The sequence below is a fragment of the Gobius niger genome (genome assembly GCF_951799975.1).
Source record: "Gobius niger genome assembly, chromosome: 17".
Lineage (NCBI taxonomy): Eukaryota > Metazoa > Chordata > Actinopteri > Gobiiformes > Gobiidae > Gobius > Gobius niger.
Genome location: NC_136868.1, coordinates 11,725,577 through 11,742,714, shown reverse-complemented (window position 1 = coordinate 11,742,714; position 17,138 = coordinate 11,725,577). Strand labels below are relative to the sequence as shown.

At 41.9% G+C, this 17,138-nt stretch overlaps 1 protein-coding gene across 1 annotated transcript in view; it reads right to left on the bottom strand.

The window, feature by feature from the left end:
• sh3rf1 (SH3 domain containing ring finger 1) overlaps positions 1 to 17,138 on the bottom strand; it is a 63,425-nt gene that overhangs the window by 17,676 nt on the left and 28,611 nt on the right. Inside the window, exons 3-5 of the mRNA XM_079574895.1 lie at positions 10,366 to 10,641; positions 7,199 to 7,294; positions 5,177 to 5,473 (exon numbers count right to left, since the gene is read on the bottom strand). Coding sequence (XP_079431021.1) covers positions 5,177 to 5,473; positions 7,199 to 7,294; positions 10,366 to 10,641 — 669 coding nt within the window. The remainder of the gene's footprint in view (positions 1 to 5,176; positions 5,474 to 7,198; positions 7,295 to 10,365; positions 10,642 to 17,138) is intronic.

Sequence of the window (17,138 nt, the reverse complement as noted above, 5' to 3'; positions counted from 1 at the left end):
TGACTGTGGTGCTCAGGTGCCACTCTCAGCCACTGAATGTTTGCTTGTGCATCAGTATGACGCTCTGAGAGGGTATTTATCCCTTTCCTGTGGAAGCATAGAAAGACTTGAATGGTAGGACTAGCACAGTGTCTCGAGTTCATGTCTCCGGGTCCCGCACCGATGGTAAATAAACTTCTCCTGTATAAGGCATCTATCCTCTCGAACACCATTGTTAATTCTTTAACACTGACGACCTGAACATCCTAAATGATCAGGTTATTCCATCAGTGGATTTCCTCTTCTCTGATGGCACGGGCATATTCCAAGATGACATTCATCGGGCTCACATTGCGAAAGAGTGGATCAGGGTGAATGGATTGGCCTCCAGAGTCCAAAAAAGTAACGATGTGGTAACAACTAGGGCTGGGACGATACACTTTAGCCACGATCTGATACGTATCACGATAATTGGGATCGATCCGACACGTATTGCTATACAGTAAGTAATTATGATAACTTTACTTTAAAATGTGTAAAAAGAAAAAAAGTCATGTGTAATATCTTTTGAGATTGAAAAGTACATTAAAGCAGTACTAAGTAACGTGTTTATCTTAATAAATCCTTTTCGTAGTCCCTGTGGGAGTAATATAATTGTTTATGGGATGATTGGAGGGTCTTTCATCTCCCCCTGGTGTCTCTGGCCAGAAAACCATGCTTGCAACTTGACTGCCACCAGACCGGAGCAACCAATAGCTAATAGAATCACGAAGAAGAAGCGAACATGCTAACGGGCAAAGCTAACTGCTGGCTAGCGTCACTTTAAACAGTATTTACAACCAAATTTGACAAAATGCTCTGTAACTGTTACTGGAAAACAAAACAAAACATTGCATGATAAAAATAAAGTATCGATACTTGGTATTGAAGCAAAAACTATTGCGATCCAAGTCCGATCCGATATTTTGTCCCAGCCCTTGTAAGAACGTGTTCTTAGCTTTCAAATGAGGCTGTGAACTCCAGTCAAGAAGCTTTTAGATTTCGGTAAAGCTGTACTGGAGAAAATGTCCTTGTTAAGAGGTTAATGTATCAAACTAAAAGTGTTGTTATCATGACAGGCCTATTAACAGATAAACTTGCCAAGCCCAATAGTTCAGGTTAACATTAAGAGCATTTATCACTGAAGACATTTATGATCTTGATGAGTCCACTCATATCACACTGGCTGTCTGACTGTCTAGGTTGTTACTTAAGTAGCATAAGTAGCTCTCTGGTGTATCTATTCTGTAAAAGTATCTCTCAGGAGTAAAAAGGCTGGAGATCCCGTTGTAAAGGGTAGAATCGTGTGTCCTTAACAGTGTTGTGGAGACGGGAGTGGCTCTGTTTTCCAAGACAAGCAGCTCAGCCCCGAGGCGAATGGGGCTTACCTTTGTTGTTTTTGTCTGAGAAGATGAGCAGAGATGAAGGCAGAGAGGGGGAGGCCAAAGAGACTCTCCAATGTTTTATTAAGCACAATAAGATCCATATCAAACAAAATGCGGTCAACGAGGATCACTTACAGGGGTAAAAAGGAAGCTCCTTTAAATCCGTGAGTGCATGGGCGATCATTAGGCTGGAACCTTTAGACATGAGTATAACCTCTAGAGACTAATGTTTCAGCCACAACAAATGTTTTTTTTTCAGCACATTCACTTAGTTCTCCAAAAACATTTTAGAAAAGGTTCTGGCGAATATCAGATCTGTCAAAAATACGACTTTTATAAGAAATCAGTGCATAGATGTCACCAGTAGACTGCATTTAAGTGCAACAGCTGTACTAGATCAAACATAAGCTAAAAAATATTCAATACAACAGATTGGAGCATTTGTTTTGGCTTCATTTGGTCCCTGCAAATGGGACAAATGGAACAACAGACAAGTGCACCATGTTATAGTAGTAGCAAACTATAAAAGTGTCTTGGTATAGATTAATCTTGACTATCTGAAAAAATATAAATCTATTCAATGGTTAAAAGTCCTGAAAACGGTGCCCACAAGAGAGAAAGTCATGCAGCGGAATCTTATGGTGCAAAAGAGCCAGAAAGTAAAAGTAAAAAAATTAATACAAATTAAACAATGTTACACATATAGTCATTAACCTGTTACCTGTCGTCCTCCCTGATCATGGGGCTAGGGTTAGGGTTAGTTATCCCTTGTTTACCTTAATAAATCATTTCCCTAGTCCCCCTGGGGTAAATGCAAGTGTTAATGGGATGATTGGGGGGGTCTTTCATCTCCCCCGGTGTCTCTGGCCAGAAAAGCACACTTGTAGCTTTCCTGCACCGGGTCAGAGTCACCAATACACACTATTAGAATCACGAAGAAGAAGCTAACAGGCTAGCGGGCAAAGCTAACTGCGGGCTAGCACCACTTTAGCAGCGTTAACAGCCAAGTTTCAATGAAAACAATGATCTCCATTGTGTAATTGGGTATACAATATCCCTTTCTCCCTTTGTCTTTTCTGACAGCGTAGAATTTACTCCCACGGACAATTAATGAGTAAAAAAATCGAAACATGCTACGACACCGGGAGTGGCGCTTATGACCTCTAGGGGCATGAGTTACTTAGTACTGCTTTAAAGACTGAAACAGACATCTTTTCTAATGGCTGTAAAAACATGACCATCAAAACACGCTCCACATACTTCACTGTACAGTACATTTTCCATGTTGTAGGATTTAAACGACACGTCATAAAAATGTATAAAAAACTTTACAAGGACCAGTCCACTGTCGTCGGTATGTTCCTGTAGCTGCTAACGCATTACGCCGCGTCTGCCGGAGAAGACATGACCACCCTGACCTCGGCGAGGCCTTATAAAATCAAAATGAAAGGATGTGATAGAGGCAGGTTGGTTATATACTTGACCTTCTCCCGTCTGTGCGTCCGACCATTAAAAACCAGCTCAAAGCCGATCCGCAGCGGCCGTAAAACAGCTGCCAGTTACTGTAATTCTGGGTTGGTGTGCGCAGAGCTGAAAGGCTAAGCTGCAGTCATTTTCGCGGACGAGTGGAGTCACGCACCCATGACTTCAAACGCAGCGGCCTGTTCACTAAAACAGGGGAAGAGGAAGTCGGACTAAAAGCCAAGAGAGATTTAAAAATATATTGAGGGGGGAAATAAAAGTCAGACAAAAAAAAATAATTAAGGCTTAAGCTTCAACAATGTCAGTGGGTTGATGATCATGTATTGGTCAATTGTTTCTTTGACTTGTGCAATTACACGCCGCTGAGCAGGACAGTCAGTCATGTGGTTGGAAGTCCTTTTAACCAGTTCACTGAGCTAAAGCCACAACATGCCTAGTAAAACGTCTATAAAGGGCAAGCCTTTTCAAACCCCGGCCACCGAGCAACTTTCAAGTCCAGCAAGCGAACAGCAAACAGAAATAGCTCAATGAAAGTCGGCATGTTTGGATGTTCAGGGAATGCAGGGAGAAATTTCGAATGTTTAATACACAACAGAAGCTTTGATAGGGAAAAGTCCTACACCATGGGCTGGCAGCGACTCAACTTATCTTCATTGGGAACAAATAAATGCAGGACTACTGCATAACAATGAAAACGTATTGATGTACAATACCACAGTAGCGTAAGTTTACACATTTAAATATTCATTCGTTCATTAATTCTAAGTTGACCTTTTAAAGAACGCTGGAGCTCACTGTGTGCTTCTTTTCTTAGATGCAGAGTAAATATTGTGTATTGAGTTTGCGTTCAACATAGACCTTGCTGTTGCTAAGAGCTGTTTATGAAAACTACAAACTTGAATTTTCTTTAAGATTTCAACTACGGGCAGCACGGTAGCACAGCGGCTCGTGCTTCACAGGTAGAAGGTCCCGGGTTCGATTTCCACCAGGACGGGGATTTTCTGTGTGGAGTTTGCATGTTCTCCCCATGTCTGCGTAGGTTTCCTCCGGTACTCCGGTTTCTCCTACCACTTAAAACATGTACAATAGGCCAGGATAAATGAGAGTGTGTTTGAGAGTGCGCATGGGGGACGATGGATGGAAAATAGGTTACCATCCGGTGTGGCGTGTTTACATGCATGAGACTGTCCCGACCAAATTAAAATATAAACCAATAAATAAACACGGGCTGTAATGTTTTGTTAACAGGAGCTAAAAATAATAACAATTATTATATCAGCACGTTTTGAAATGGTCTCTGTTTATATAATGTACTATTTTAAAGAGACTAGATGCAAGCTAGCCATTTAAAAATCCCTACTGCCACCTCAGGTCTTATGCGTCACTGCACCTTCTATATTAAGCTCGTGCATGACGGCAATTCTGACCCAATTAACACCTTTTTGAGTGACAGTTCAGGATTTTAGAGGCAGTTGTGGTGAACAGGTCTGAGCTCCTTCTACACATTAGGACAATACTGGAACATGTAGGGAGATGAAAATACTTATACTAAACATTTTTAAACTAGGGATTGTCCGTTTAAGGGGGCATATTGAGCAAAATCAACTTTTCAGAGCTTTTTACAAAGTTACAATGTTGTTTCTCATCAAGTACATGCCTGGAGCTGTGTTTTGAGCTGCTAGTGCAGGAAGTGAAACTACTGGATATTTAGTTTTTTGTTTTATATAGTATTTTCTAACCCAGGCGTTCGCAAAGTAGAGGTCAACTACACTGAGATGAGGGTTACGAGATGTTTTCGAGACAATATTTTTTGACTTATAACAATGAATTTGATGTCTTTTTGATTGAAAGCAGTATATTTTTTGTGAAATCAAGCCAAATATTAAAACATACTATCAAAGCAAACATTCATAAAATTGATTTTAAATGTTGTGCACCTGATTTTATTATAAATATGAATTATATTTTACATTGGGGTTCCCGAGTCGTTGGTCTGGTGATTTTGGGGGTCACGGGCGGAAATGTTTGGGAATAACTGTTCTTCTAACCAAGTGTAAGAAAGATGCGTTTGACATAATTACCAAATACATGCAAAAAGCATAACACCCCTTCTTCAAATAAAGTGGGTTTGATTTAAAAGTTAACTAAATTCAAGCATTAGTCTGCACAAATGTGGAGTCAGTAGTTCAGCTCTTAATCCATATAAACGGGAGCAAAAATCTGACAATCTGATTAAAGGGAAGGTTATCTAAACAGTGTGTAGTACAAAAACTATAATGTCTATGTGTTACCTGTGAGGGCGCGCTGCAGGACAGCCCCCCTGTGAGCTCCCCGATGCGAGCAGCCGCCGTGGGGTTACTGGAGCTGATGAGGACTGGCCCGCTGATCTCCATGGAGTGCCTCTGTGGGGGCGGGGCCAGCATGGGCTTATGGGACATGGTCAGGGAGGTAAAGGAATGTCGCTTCTTGCTGTTCTTCTTGTCCCGCGGGGCCCCGTTGGTCTGGGGCCCCGATGAGGCGCCCTCTCCAGAGTCTCCACTGGAGTCCGGTTTGTCCAGCTCGATCAGCTGCCGCGCCGCTGAGTTGAACTGAGGAGAGAAGGGTCAGGGGCACAGAGAGGGGGCATGTTAGATAACAGCGGAGCTCGATGTACACTTAAAGCTGCAACATCCATGAAATGCCAATGTTTGTCCATGATGGGCTTCATTAAATGATTTTGTAATAATTGATTAGACTGGGAGCAGCCGTCTGTTAAAATGTATCAGGTAAAATTAACCAAAATGAAACGCATCCTGTACATTCATTATTAGTGCTCTTTTATTCTGGGGGCACAGCTTGATGAAACCTTGGTATCCCATGTGTGAGAGAGAAGTACTATGGTTAGTCATTGATCATTAATGTACTAAACCTGGACGACCTTCCTCAAATACAAAGACAAAAGGCTTGATCCTTCTGAAGCTCATAAATCATTGAAAAAGGGGGGGGCACGACCTCTACAAATATCAAGACTCTACATAATAAATCTGAGCCTGAGTTGTTTCTGGTCTGGGCTGAAGCTGCCGCCTCTGTGACCCTTTCAGACGCTGTAATGTGTGACTGCAGGTGAAAATCAAAGACGCTCTGCTTAAAAGGCTGAGGCTAATCACAGGGCTCTCTCTCTCTGTCACTGTGCCCCCGGCCGCTCCCTCTCCTTTAAACATAAAAGCCCCGCTCCTTTGCTGTGGATCTGACAGAAACCTGCACACTCAGGTTCACCGCAAACGCGGCAAGCAGGATTAGGCGCAGATACAAGGTGAGGAGGCGTAAGCTCATTACACTCGAGAGCACATTTAACGCCACTTGTGGATTAGAGTCTCGCCAAGCCAGAAAGCAACAAAGACGACAGAGGCTCTGACAAAACTAAGCTCTTTTCTGGATTTAGGGAAAGCTTGTTAGTCGGTTTTAAAGCATTCTGTGATAAATGTTTACGCACGTAATAAGATCTAAGCCATAACTTTAAGTGATGAATAATCACTTGAATTGCTGTTTGGTTACATACAGGACATTAAAGGCCAAACACAAAGCATTTGAAACATCAACAAGCATCACACCATAATCACATTATTTGTTTCAAAAGTTCAGTTTACATGCATCGTGGACCTGAGAGTCACAAGCTTGCAGGCCAGACTGCACGCTCTTCCTGTTCTTTACAAAGACGCATAGTCTGAGATTCAGCATTATCACCACGAGTTTACAGGCGTATAATATGATTAAACAATCAGAGAAATGCATTGTCCGTCCAACATGGCAGCTCACCAGAGTACGAAAACAAGTATTTTCTAATTTTAATATTAACAGGCAAGCTCTATAATTCCATCTGAAAGAAGGTATAAAGTTTGTTCGGAACAATAGCTACAGGATTTCACGTCTTCTGTGTTTGAGTGACGCATCACAAATTGGCATTTGTGATCTGAGCCGTGAAAAACATAGCATAAAATGATTGGCTGCGAGCAAAGTCCTTGATGCTCATACTTTGAAGAGTAAGCAGGAGCGCCGGGCCAGGTAAATCCCAATCAAACTAAAAATCATGTAAAAAACCATGCAGCCTCATTTTCAACCCAAGTCTGGATAAAAACTGAAAGTTCAGCAATGCAAAGTTTGTAAAAAAGACATGGATCTACACTGAGCAGCCTGATCCTAATGCGTGTAGAAGAGACGCTGTATGTGGCTCAAGGGGAGGAACTGTCAAATCATAAATCTTCAACGACATGTTTAGTGCTTTTATGAAATATGTGAGCGAATCAAAGAGGAGCCAAAGTGAAGCCAAGTCTTACCTCAACGTATGATATGGGGAAAATTCCAATTTTATCTCCCAGCATTCCCTCTGCCCAGTTTTCATCCACTCTGCGGATCACGGTCAGGATGTCGTCCTGGAATTCAGACATACAGAGTTTAGAGGGAAATGACCGATTAAGCAGCACAAATACTGAGGGGAGCTTATAGTGTAATAACAGAAGTCATGCTTGGTCCTGAGGGGCACTGGGGAACAGCACAATGTTGTAAACTTAGGCATATCCAAGTAGACCTTCAAGCAAATTCCAATCCTGCTTGAATGTTTATTAAAGTGGACATATTAAATTTAAATTATGCACTTAAAACAAAAGCCACCATTTTTGGCAAACACCATACCAACAAATCAACGGTGCAGAGATAAACGTAGCCCGAGCGCAGAATGACTGAATTTCATGATTTTGATCTTTGAAAATGCAGAGAGAACTTGCAGATTTCACAACAAAATCCAGGAACAGCAGAGCGCTTCTGGAGTAGAAGAAGTGTTGGAAATTCTCTATGATAGTTATCCAGGTGGGAGGAGTTTATGGTTGCTAAGTAACGGAGCACCATATATAATCCTTGAGCAGCCAGTCAACAGGCACTTGGGAAGTTGCAAATGTCTGCGTCTGTGACAGAGGACGGGTAAAAATTATATATTTACAGTTAATTCATATTCTTAGGATAGTTTCAGATTTCGTTTCTGGCTATATTTATTGCAATCTATACTAAACTAACTTAAGTATTGTGATCGAGGTGTCAGTTATGTGAATAATCTTAGTAATCAGTCTTTTCATATGTATTTTTCAGATCACCAGATATTTGTAGACCTTTGTAACCATCATTAAATTCCTAAACTGCCCTTTGTGTCCGAATCCAATGTGTTGAGTGGATGAAGAATTACAAATCATTACACAATCCTACAATCCCCAATATTGGTCCATCGAGCCGGATACAATCCCGAATAAGAAGAAATTACCAAAGTGAATTGGATAACTCAAACTATGTGATGTAAAATACTACTGATGAGGGAACTTTGTAAAACTAAACAGGATCACGCACTCCTTGTTTTATTATGGTGCCTTGTCCTGCCAAAAGGTGAGGCATTCGAATGGCCCATAGTAAATCAGTGTGAGGGAATGCTTGTCTGTCAGTCTTTGTTTCCAGGTCTTCACCTTATCAGCTCAAACTCATAATTTTCAACCACTTAGGCAGCTTAGGCCAACTACCATCAGTTACCAATCTAAACTGAATAAAAAGAGCAAATAAAACCTGGAAATACTTATGTTGGCTCTGAGAGGACCACATTTTGGACAGTCAAGCACCTGAATGACGCTTATTTACTCCTGCATTATAATTATGGTTTTCTGTCACACGGCAGACAATGACTGCATCTTTCACACTCTGTGGCGTGGAGGGAAAGTTTTAGCCTCAATTAAACTTTAAGACCCAAAAACTTGACAGCATCTCGCTCCGAAAAGCTCGCAGTTCTCGCACCACAGTCTGGCGGTTCTCCCTATCAAATCTAATTACAGCCATTTATCAACACGTCTGGCCCGAATCTAAACACTTTCCGCGGCGTTCGAGCTCCCAACCCTGGCATTTTCACAATAAAACACATAACTTCAGAAAATGAACGACTCCTTTGACTTAAATGAGAGGTATTTTTTATTTTACTGCATGGACACGTGGCAGAGAGACGAGGAGAGTTGTGGAGTAGTAGTGTTTCATTTTAACGATTGAAAAAAAGGTTTGAAATCTCTTTATTTTGAACAACTGGTTCCGAGACATTATTCAATTGTAGTATGGGTGAAAAGTTATGCAGTGTGGCTTTAAGTAAGGGGAACATGTCCTCTGCATTTGAGCCATACTTTGACCAGTTGAGGGAAATTAATCCCTAGGAGCAGGGCTGGACTGGCAGAAAAAATTGGCCCGCGACTTCTGAGCCAGGCCCTCTAAAAAAAAATTCAGCTATTCAATACATTAATCGAGCCCATTAGCAATACAATAACCCCTTAAACTAAAATAGTAAAAGCTACAAAATCGAGGACAATAGCTGCATGCCTCATAGCCCTCACCACTTTAATCTTGTTGTTTATGTTGCTGGAACATTTGTAAAATAAAAAAAAAACAATCTTAAAATGCACCACAGAGTTAGGGAGGTGTGGAGAGAAAATAGAAGTCCCAAAAAGGCCAAAACATTGTAAATCCTTTCAATGTAAACCAGACGCTATTACCAAACTGTGCGCGCTGAGACGAGGGTCACCTGACAACTCCCAACATGCACTTCTTTGCATACATTTGTCTAAAATGTAAAAAATAGAGGCCTTAGGATCCTGGAGGGAGTTACAGTAAACTCTGTTCACTTATTTCGGCTAATATGATTGTGGCATGAGTGATGTTATAGTATCCGCGAGGCCCATTGCTCATTATATACGAGATTATCTGGGAATCATAACTCAAGAATGTGTAATTGGCTTGTTGCACGGTCTGGCTATGCTAGTTCCTCTGACCTGAAGCTGTGAGCGCCAGTACTTCCTGTCTGTTTTCTTTTCCTGAAACAATAATCATATTTTCTATAGATATTGTTGTGGGCAGTGAGTTCCTGGTAGACGATCATTCACTGTGTTCAAATCTCGATGTAACGAGTTCAGATCAGAGACGCCTGTGATCATAGAGGATCGATCGTTTGTCTTGAAGCTAAAGGCTAACGTGTTATTGTGTAATGCATGAAATTAATGTTAGCCTTTAGCTTCAAGACAAACTCAAAGATCCTTTTAAAGATGGACGTCTCCTCTGCGGAAATATTTACACAGTACAGCAACTCGTTCACCTGCAGGAAGTGATCGTCTACCAGGAACTCACGTCCACCACAGAATCTGTAGGAAATGCCATGATTCGAACGGGTCTAAGCTCATTTTAATGGAAATGAATACGGACAGGAAGTACTAGCGCCTACAACTTCAGCTCAGAGGAACTAGCGTAGCCACATTGTGCAACAAGCCAATTAGATTCAAATAACGTCAAAAGACATCGTGGTCAATGTGGTGCAACAAGGGCCTGATCTCTCATCTGATCTGACCGGCCCCAAGTACGTCGGCCCACCGGGAAAACTCCCAGTGCTCCAGATGGCCAGTCCAGCCGACCCTATGAGCAAGAGCCGAGTGTGTACCTTAGAAAACGGCAGACAATCCTTATCCGCTTCTTTGTCTTTGAGCTCAAAGTCGTACAGAGCTTTGCACTGAGGCGGCGGCTGCGGCAGCGGCTTGATGATCTGCACAAAGTTGGTGGGAAAGAACCCGTGGACTCCTCCCATTTCGCCGTGGAACCAGTTCTCGTCCACCTGGCGCCGCAGGATGATGATGTCACCCTTGCTAAACTTGAGGTCGCCCGATTCCTTGCCATCGTAGTTGTAAAGAGCCTTGGCGCACGGCAGCTGAGGTACACCCTGCACGAACACACAAAAAAAGAGAAGGAGAGAAAGTGAGTGAGTGAGATGTAGAATCAAAATGAAGACACTTGTCAAAACAGAGTCCCCGAGCGCCGTAACCACGAACCGAGCAGCAGCAGCAGCAGCGAGACGGGCTTCAAACAACTGAGCGCGCCAACTTGGGCAAAACATGGGCTTTTATGAAGTTTGGGACGACAAGGGAAAATTTGAAATTGCTCATACAAAATTTATCAGAGAGAGAGCAAAATTTAGAACGTACAGGGCCTGGTGTCCTTTAGGGAAGTGGTGAAGTGGCTTTGACAGTATGCATTTAAACTAGGAGAGAAAGCTCGTGAGAAAGAAGAGTTGCCTTATTCAAAAATATAGCATATGTCATGTCTTACAGAGGAGACAACCCAAGTCATATACACAGACCTTTGTGACAACCCAAGAGGAGGCATTAGTCCGTTTCTGTGGGCCTTACACTACAGTATTGTCCCGTCTCCTGCTATTGTTACTGCTGGGTTTTATTCGGCGCTGCCTGTCGAGGGTGGCGCCCCGCTAAGTTTAAATAGTGGAGTCCTGCTTGCGACCTGCGTCCTCCATCCCTCATTTTCCTTTGTTACGTTTTCACTTTACAGACGCACATTTACAGACACCGTTGTCCCATTGTTTCAGTCACTTGAGTTTGAAGAAAGCTTTGATTATCAGTGAGTATCGTTTCCTTTGTTCATGCACTGAAAGTTTACAGTCAATAATTTAATTCACTTTAACTTCACCAACTTTTCAATCAACTCTGGATAAAAAAATTTGCCACCTCCACGTTGATTTTGCCAACATTGTGAAGCCTTAGTTGAATCACCGTCCCCAAAGAAGCGGAGATTAGCCGCATTAGCAGTCGTGTCACTGCCTAATCGAGCGCACAATAAATCACTTGATGTCCTGACACTTCAAAAAAAAAAACAAGAGTGCACAATTAAGCCTCTGTGTGATCAGCAACAGTTTCGGGAGTCTTTCTATTTCTGTCGCTGATCGCTCAAAGACGTGTGGTTGTGCGTTGACAGGCGAGGGCTGATGAGCCGCGCTGGTTGTGACTCGCTGACGAACGCCCGCGCTGGCCCCGTGGCTCCGCTCCTTTCATTTGAGGCAGAAGCGTTTTGTTTTTTCATCTGGGACCCGCGAGTTTGGACCCCTGAAAGGCCCATTCAGCACAAGTGACAATCCCCAGGAAAGAGGGACCATGGGCAGGGGGAGCGGCAGGAGAGAGACGAGCATCAATGTTCTCCATTCAGAGGGGTGTCTATGAAGAAGGCTCCGGTCCAAACAGCCCCCACTGAGCGTCCCGAGCAGAGACATCCTCAGAGTGAGCGGAATCTCAAGCACCGGCACCTGACTGAGGGACCGCTGCAATCCAACTAACAAGAACTTATAGCATCTGATTCATATATGGGCCAAAAGTCTTTTTAAAGTTGTTTTTATAGACTTAAATGACTTTTAAAATATCTACGACGCTTAAAGGGGCTGTACGGAGATTAAAAATGTACCTACATGTTCCAGCCATGTCCTAGAATGAGCTCAGACCTGTTCACCACAACTGCCTCTAAAATCCTGCACTGTCATTCAAAAAGTTAATTTGGGTCCTAAGTGCCGTCATGCACAAGGTTAATATTGAAACCTGCAGTTACGCTTAAGACCTGAGGTGGCAGTAGTGAGTATAAAAAACGACCAACTTGCATCTAGTTGCTTTAATAAAACACACTCCCTTCAGAATTCAACAGTTCAGTAACTTAGGGGACAAAGGAACTGTAGAAACGATTTGTTTTCTGAAAAAAGGTACATAAAAACAACGTCCCGGAGGCATGAGTGAAAACTCTGAGGACAGAGCATGAAGAGGCTGACCCAAGATACATTTAGCCTCTTTAGCACCTGCTCCTCCCATAGAGACTGTAGGTCTCTTTGCTCAACTCCAATGATTTTAGAGCAGATTTTGAAAATGCTTTGCTTTTTGTTGTATTTTTTTTAATCGTTTTCATTGATCTGTGTAGCATTTTGGAGACATTTAGTTTTATCAGTGTAATGTAGCTGTGATCAAGCTCACCCCAAAAAGACCAAAACATGTCAAAAAAAGCAACAAAAACATGATGAAAACACAACCAGAAAGGACAATCATAATGAGGAAGAAGCTTAGATGAGTTTTGCAGGTCTTAGCTTTCCTATGAGGCGCTACATTGGCCAATAGGCTGTAAACTTTTGGATTGGGTAAAGCCGAACTGGAGACAATGCGCTCAGTTCAGGCGGGGGTCAGACTTATTCTCTGTGACGTGAATCTTGATACAAAAAATATTAATTGACCAATGACTGTGCATAACTTCAAATCAAAACAACACCGCCCAAGAGTTGACTTCCTGTTTCGATCCAGCACGTCAAAATAAAAGCACAGCTCGTCTCATTGATTAGTTCAGCTTGTACTTGCAACATCACAAGAATATAATAAATACACACATTTTAAGTGCTTTGTCTGTTAATAGTTAGGCAGAAAGAAAGTTATGAACTGCTGAACTAATGAATAAGATGGTGCTTTTATTTTGGCGTGCTAGATCGAAACAGGAAGTCACTTCTTGGGCTGGGTTGTTATGATATGAAGCTATGCTCAGAGTCAATTGTAATCCAAAAATCAATCAGGTCTATGATATCAAACTGTAGAGAGACAAAATATGAATCTCCACAACACGAGTCCCAAAGAGGAGAGCTCTCTAATTTAGTGGAAGTATAGTTAATACTACTTAGCAATGGGTGGACACTTTGACAAAAAAATGGGCAAAAATAAGAATATAAGAAAGTACAAGATCTCTAATTCTTCTCCCTTGTTGAGTAACAGTAACTATGCAAGAGCTTGTGAACTTCATCACTTCATCAACCTGTTTCGTATACTCTCTTATGATCGTTCCACTTCTATCATATCTAGCTGCAGAGATGCGAACACTGCACCTTCCACATCTTATTCAAAGGTCAAGAACTTCCGTCTGCCATTCACAGAAAGCAAAATGCGGTGTTGTGCAGATGTACCTCAACACAAACCCCCATGAGTCATAACCAAATGCAAAGGCTGATTATGCGCCATTGGAAGGAGGAAGAGGTGAACTCGAGGCTCATCTAGTCCACACTGGCAAAAGGTGAAGTGGCGCCATAATGAGGAGGATCCAGGGAGAGACTGGTTAAATAACAGAGGTTTCAGAGCAGTGGTGCAGTGCTGTTAGAGTCTAATGAAGCGTTTACAGTGAGGGAGAGAAAAGTGGAGCAGGCGGAGGTGATGCTGAGCCGGTGTGACATGAGCCCACTGCACACAGCCCTGAGCGGACATGCACAGACTTTCACACCAAATGCCACCGCGGGAAGTACAGGCCTGTTCAGGTAGGATGATTCTGTGAAGGAAAAATGAACCCAGAGTCCACAAAACAAGCTAACACCATAAAGAAGGGAATAAACCAAGGTCAATGAGAACGAAACCAGGACTAATACAGTGCGTTCCAGTTGTCAGGACGGAAAGTTTGAAGACAGAGGAACAAATACAAATAATAAAATATGGCCACAAGGAATTCAAACACCCGAACAGTAGGGCTGGGACAAAATATCGGATCAGATTTGGATCGCAATACTTTCGTATCGTTACTTTTTCAAGTATTGCAATACTTTCAATACATTTTTTTCCAGCACTCCTTTGATTTCCAATAACAGCACTTTGTTACATTTTATGTTATATCACTTTTTGATCTTAAAGGGATATTTGAGGATTTTTGACATAGGGTCTCATTTCATAGTTATCCAGAGTATTGTTGATTTCAGGAGATTTTTTCCTTTTTTTCTATTCATGCAGTCCTTTTATTTGAAGAGTTTAGTGGTGCTAGGCTAGTGCATGTCTATGGTAACTAGTAGCCTTCATTAAAAACAGTCTGACCCAAGCACAGAGCACCTAAGGCAAATCACTTATAACACCAGACTCATATGGACCCATATAAATGTCGGTGTCGACTGAATAATGTTTGAAATATAACAATTTTGCATTTAAAAGAACTTATATTTGAGCAGCAACAGCTTCCTGGTTGTAGAGAAAAAGAGAAAAAACAATAAAGAAAGCAACAAAAACTGACAAAAAACTACAAAAACAAAAACATAAGTTTTGTGGGTCTTAGCTTTCAAATGAGGCATTACTCTGGCCTATAGGCTGTTTTCCAGTCAAGAGGCTTTTAGATTTGGGTTGAGTCGAGCTGGAGAAAATGCGCTCGGTTAAGATCGGGGGTAAGAGGTTAATACAGGGCAACTGCGAGCCATTTTGGTGCCCTAAGAAGAAATGTTTAGTGGAAATTACGATCTCCGAGGTCAAATGGAAGCAGCACAGATCAGAGAAACCACAGATCTAGGTTATATGCAAACCAACTAAATGTGGTTGCCAAAAGTGCGCAAGAAAGAGCCATATAATAAAGGATCACATTAAACCAAAACTAAAAACTCTTCATAGATTATTGCGCAAAACCAGGACATAAAAGTAAACTCCTCTTGGGCCCCTTCACCACAGATTGAGAATCACAAACTCAGTCTGTCCGCTGTTCCCCCAAACAGGACTTGTGACAGAGGGGCGGAGGATGAACTGCTCTGAAGCCGGGCCTCTCTTTCAGCCCGTCCTAAAGGGGGGGTGGGGGGGGGTTTGGGGGGCGTGTGGAGGGGCGGCGATGCAAATGAGCGCCGCACCATTTGTTAGCGCTGACACCTCGAGTTCACAGAATCAATAGGATCCGATTACATGGCGAATATAAAACGCTCGTCCGACGCCGAGTGTGGAAATGGAAGTGGCTGCCTGTACGGCCGCGCGCTGTTTTATTATCGCGGGGAGACAATGTACAATGTCTAAAGTCAGCGCCGGTTATGTAATGGCCTGCGAATGCGGTGAAAAGTGGTTGCACTCGTAGGAAACGTGTTAAGCAAATTAAATCGTACCAATATAATTACAAAACAACACTTCCTACGACGAGGAGCGAACAATAGGCTGACGGCGAGCGACGCTGGACGAGGAAAAACACAAATGCAATCGACTTCGGACTTGAATTGGTTGCTACATTTTACATTTCCCCACTGGGTAAAGAAAAGTGCATGTACAGGCTTTAAGTTCACTTTTTGAAGATTTTGTGTGCATGGATTTAAAACCAGCTTTTCAACGACTTACAATTATCCTGACATCTGTAAACTTCATTAATGCCGACACATCTCCCCCTTTCCCCTTAGCACGCGCCGCACTGAGACTAAATATATTTGTCAGATAGCGAAGGTTGGAGATTGCTGGAGGGCGTGATTTGTGGTTTGTTGTTGGGAGTTGTCGCTGTGGTGAACCTGCATGAGCCCGAGCCATTAGTCCCGACCAAACACAGCCCCGGGGGGACGAAAACAAAGGGACAGAGACGCACAGGAGACGGCAGACCACACATCGCAACACCGGATACACACACTGACCCCTGACCTCATCAAACATTCATGCGGACGGATAAATGCAAGTGAAAACGCTGGTCTGGATGCATTTTTTATGATAAAGTCTCTCTTTGAGCTGGAACTATATTTAGAGCAGTAATTATAGCATTACAGAAACGTTAGGTGGGACATTGCACGTTTCAAGTAGGGACTAGTATTATACATGTATATATATAGGGCTGGGCACCGTTAAATGATGCCAGTTTGGTATTGGAAACAAAGGTGTAGGGTACTACCAGTATCGGAAAAATAAAAGTATCGAAAGCGGGCACAGAAAAGAAATATAAAAGCTGGTCATCAAAAGAAATAAAGGAGCGAAACACAAGTTGAAAAAAAATTTAAAATAAGGGGAAAAATTTGGGTAAATTTGCGGAAAAAATTACAAATGTTGAGGCATGTTGGGGCAAAATTGGGGGGAAAAGTAGGAAAAAAATACATGGAATAAAAAGAAAAAGAAAAAAAAAATATATATATGTATATATGAAAAAAAGCGCAAAAAAAATGGGGTAAATTTTGGGGGAAATGACAAATGTTGGGACGAAATTGGAGAAAAAGGTAGGGAAAAAAACACATGATTAAAAAAATATATATATACATATATGAAAAAATCATGGTTAAAAAAAATTGGGGTAAATTTGGGAGAAAAAAAAATATGGGGGGAAAATTGGGGTAAATTTGGGGGAAAAATGACAAATGTTGGGGCGAAATTGGGGAAAAATGTAGGGAAAAAAATACATGAATTTTTTTCTTTAATAAAAAAAATGTGGAAAAAAAATTGGGGAAAATTTGGGGGGGGAATTTTTAAAAAAAAAGGGGAAAATGTGGGCGGGAAATGGAGAAAAAATTGGGGGAAATTTAGTGGATAAAATTGGGAAAAATATTGAAAATTTGGGGGGAAAAAACGTGAGAAAATTGGTTTAACAGATGATACAAATGCAAAAGAAATTAAATCGAAGTATAAGGAATACATTTACTTTATTAATCTGTTTTATAGATAT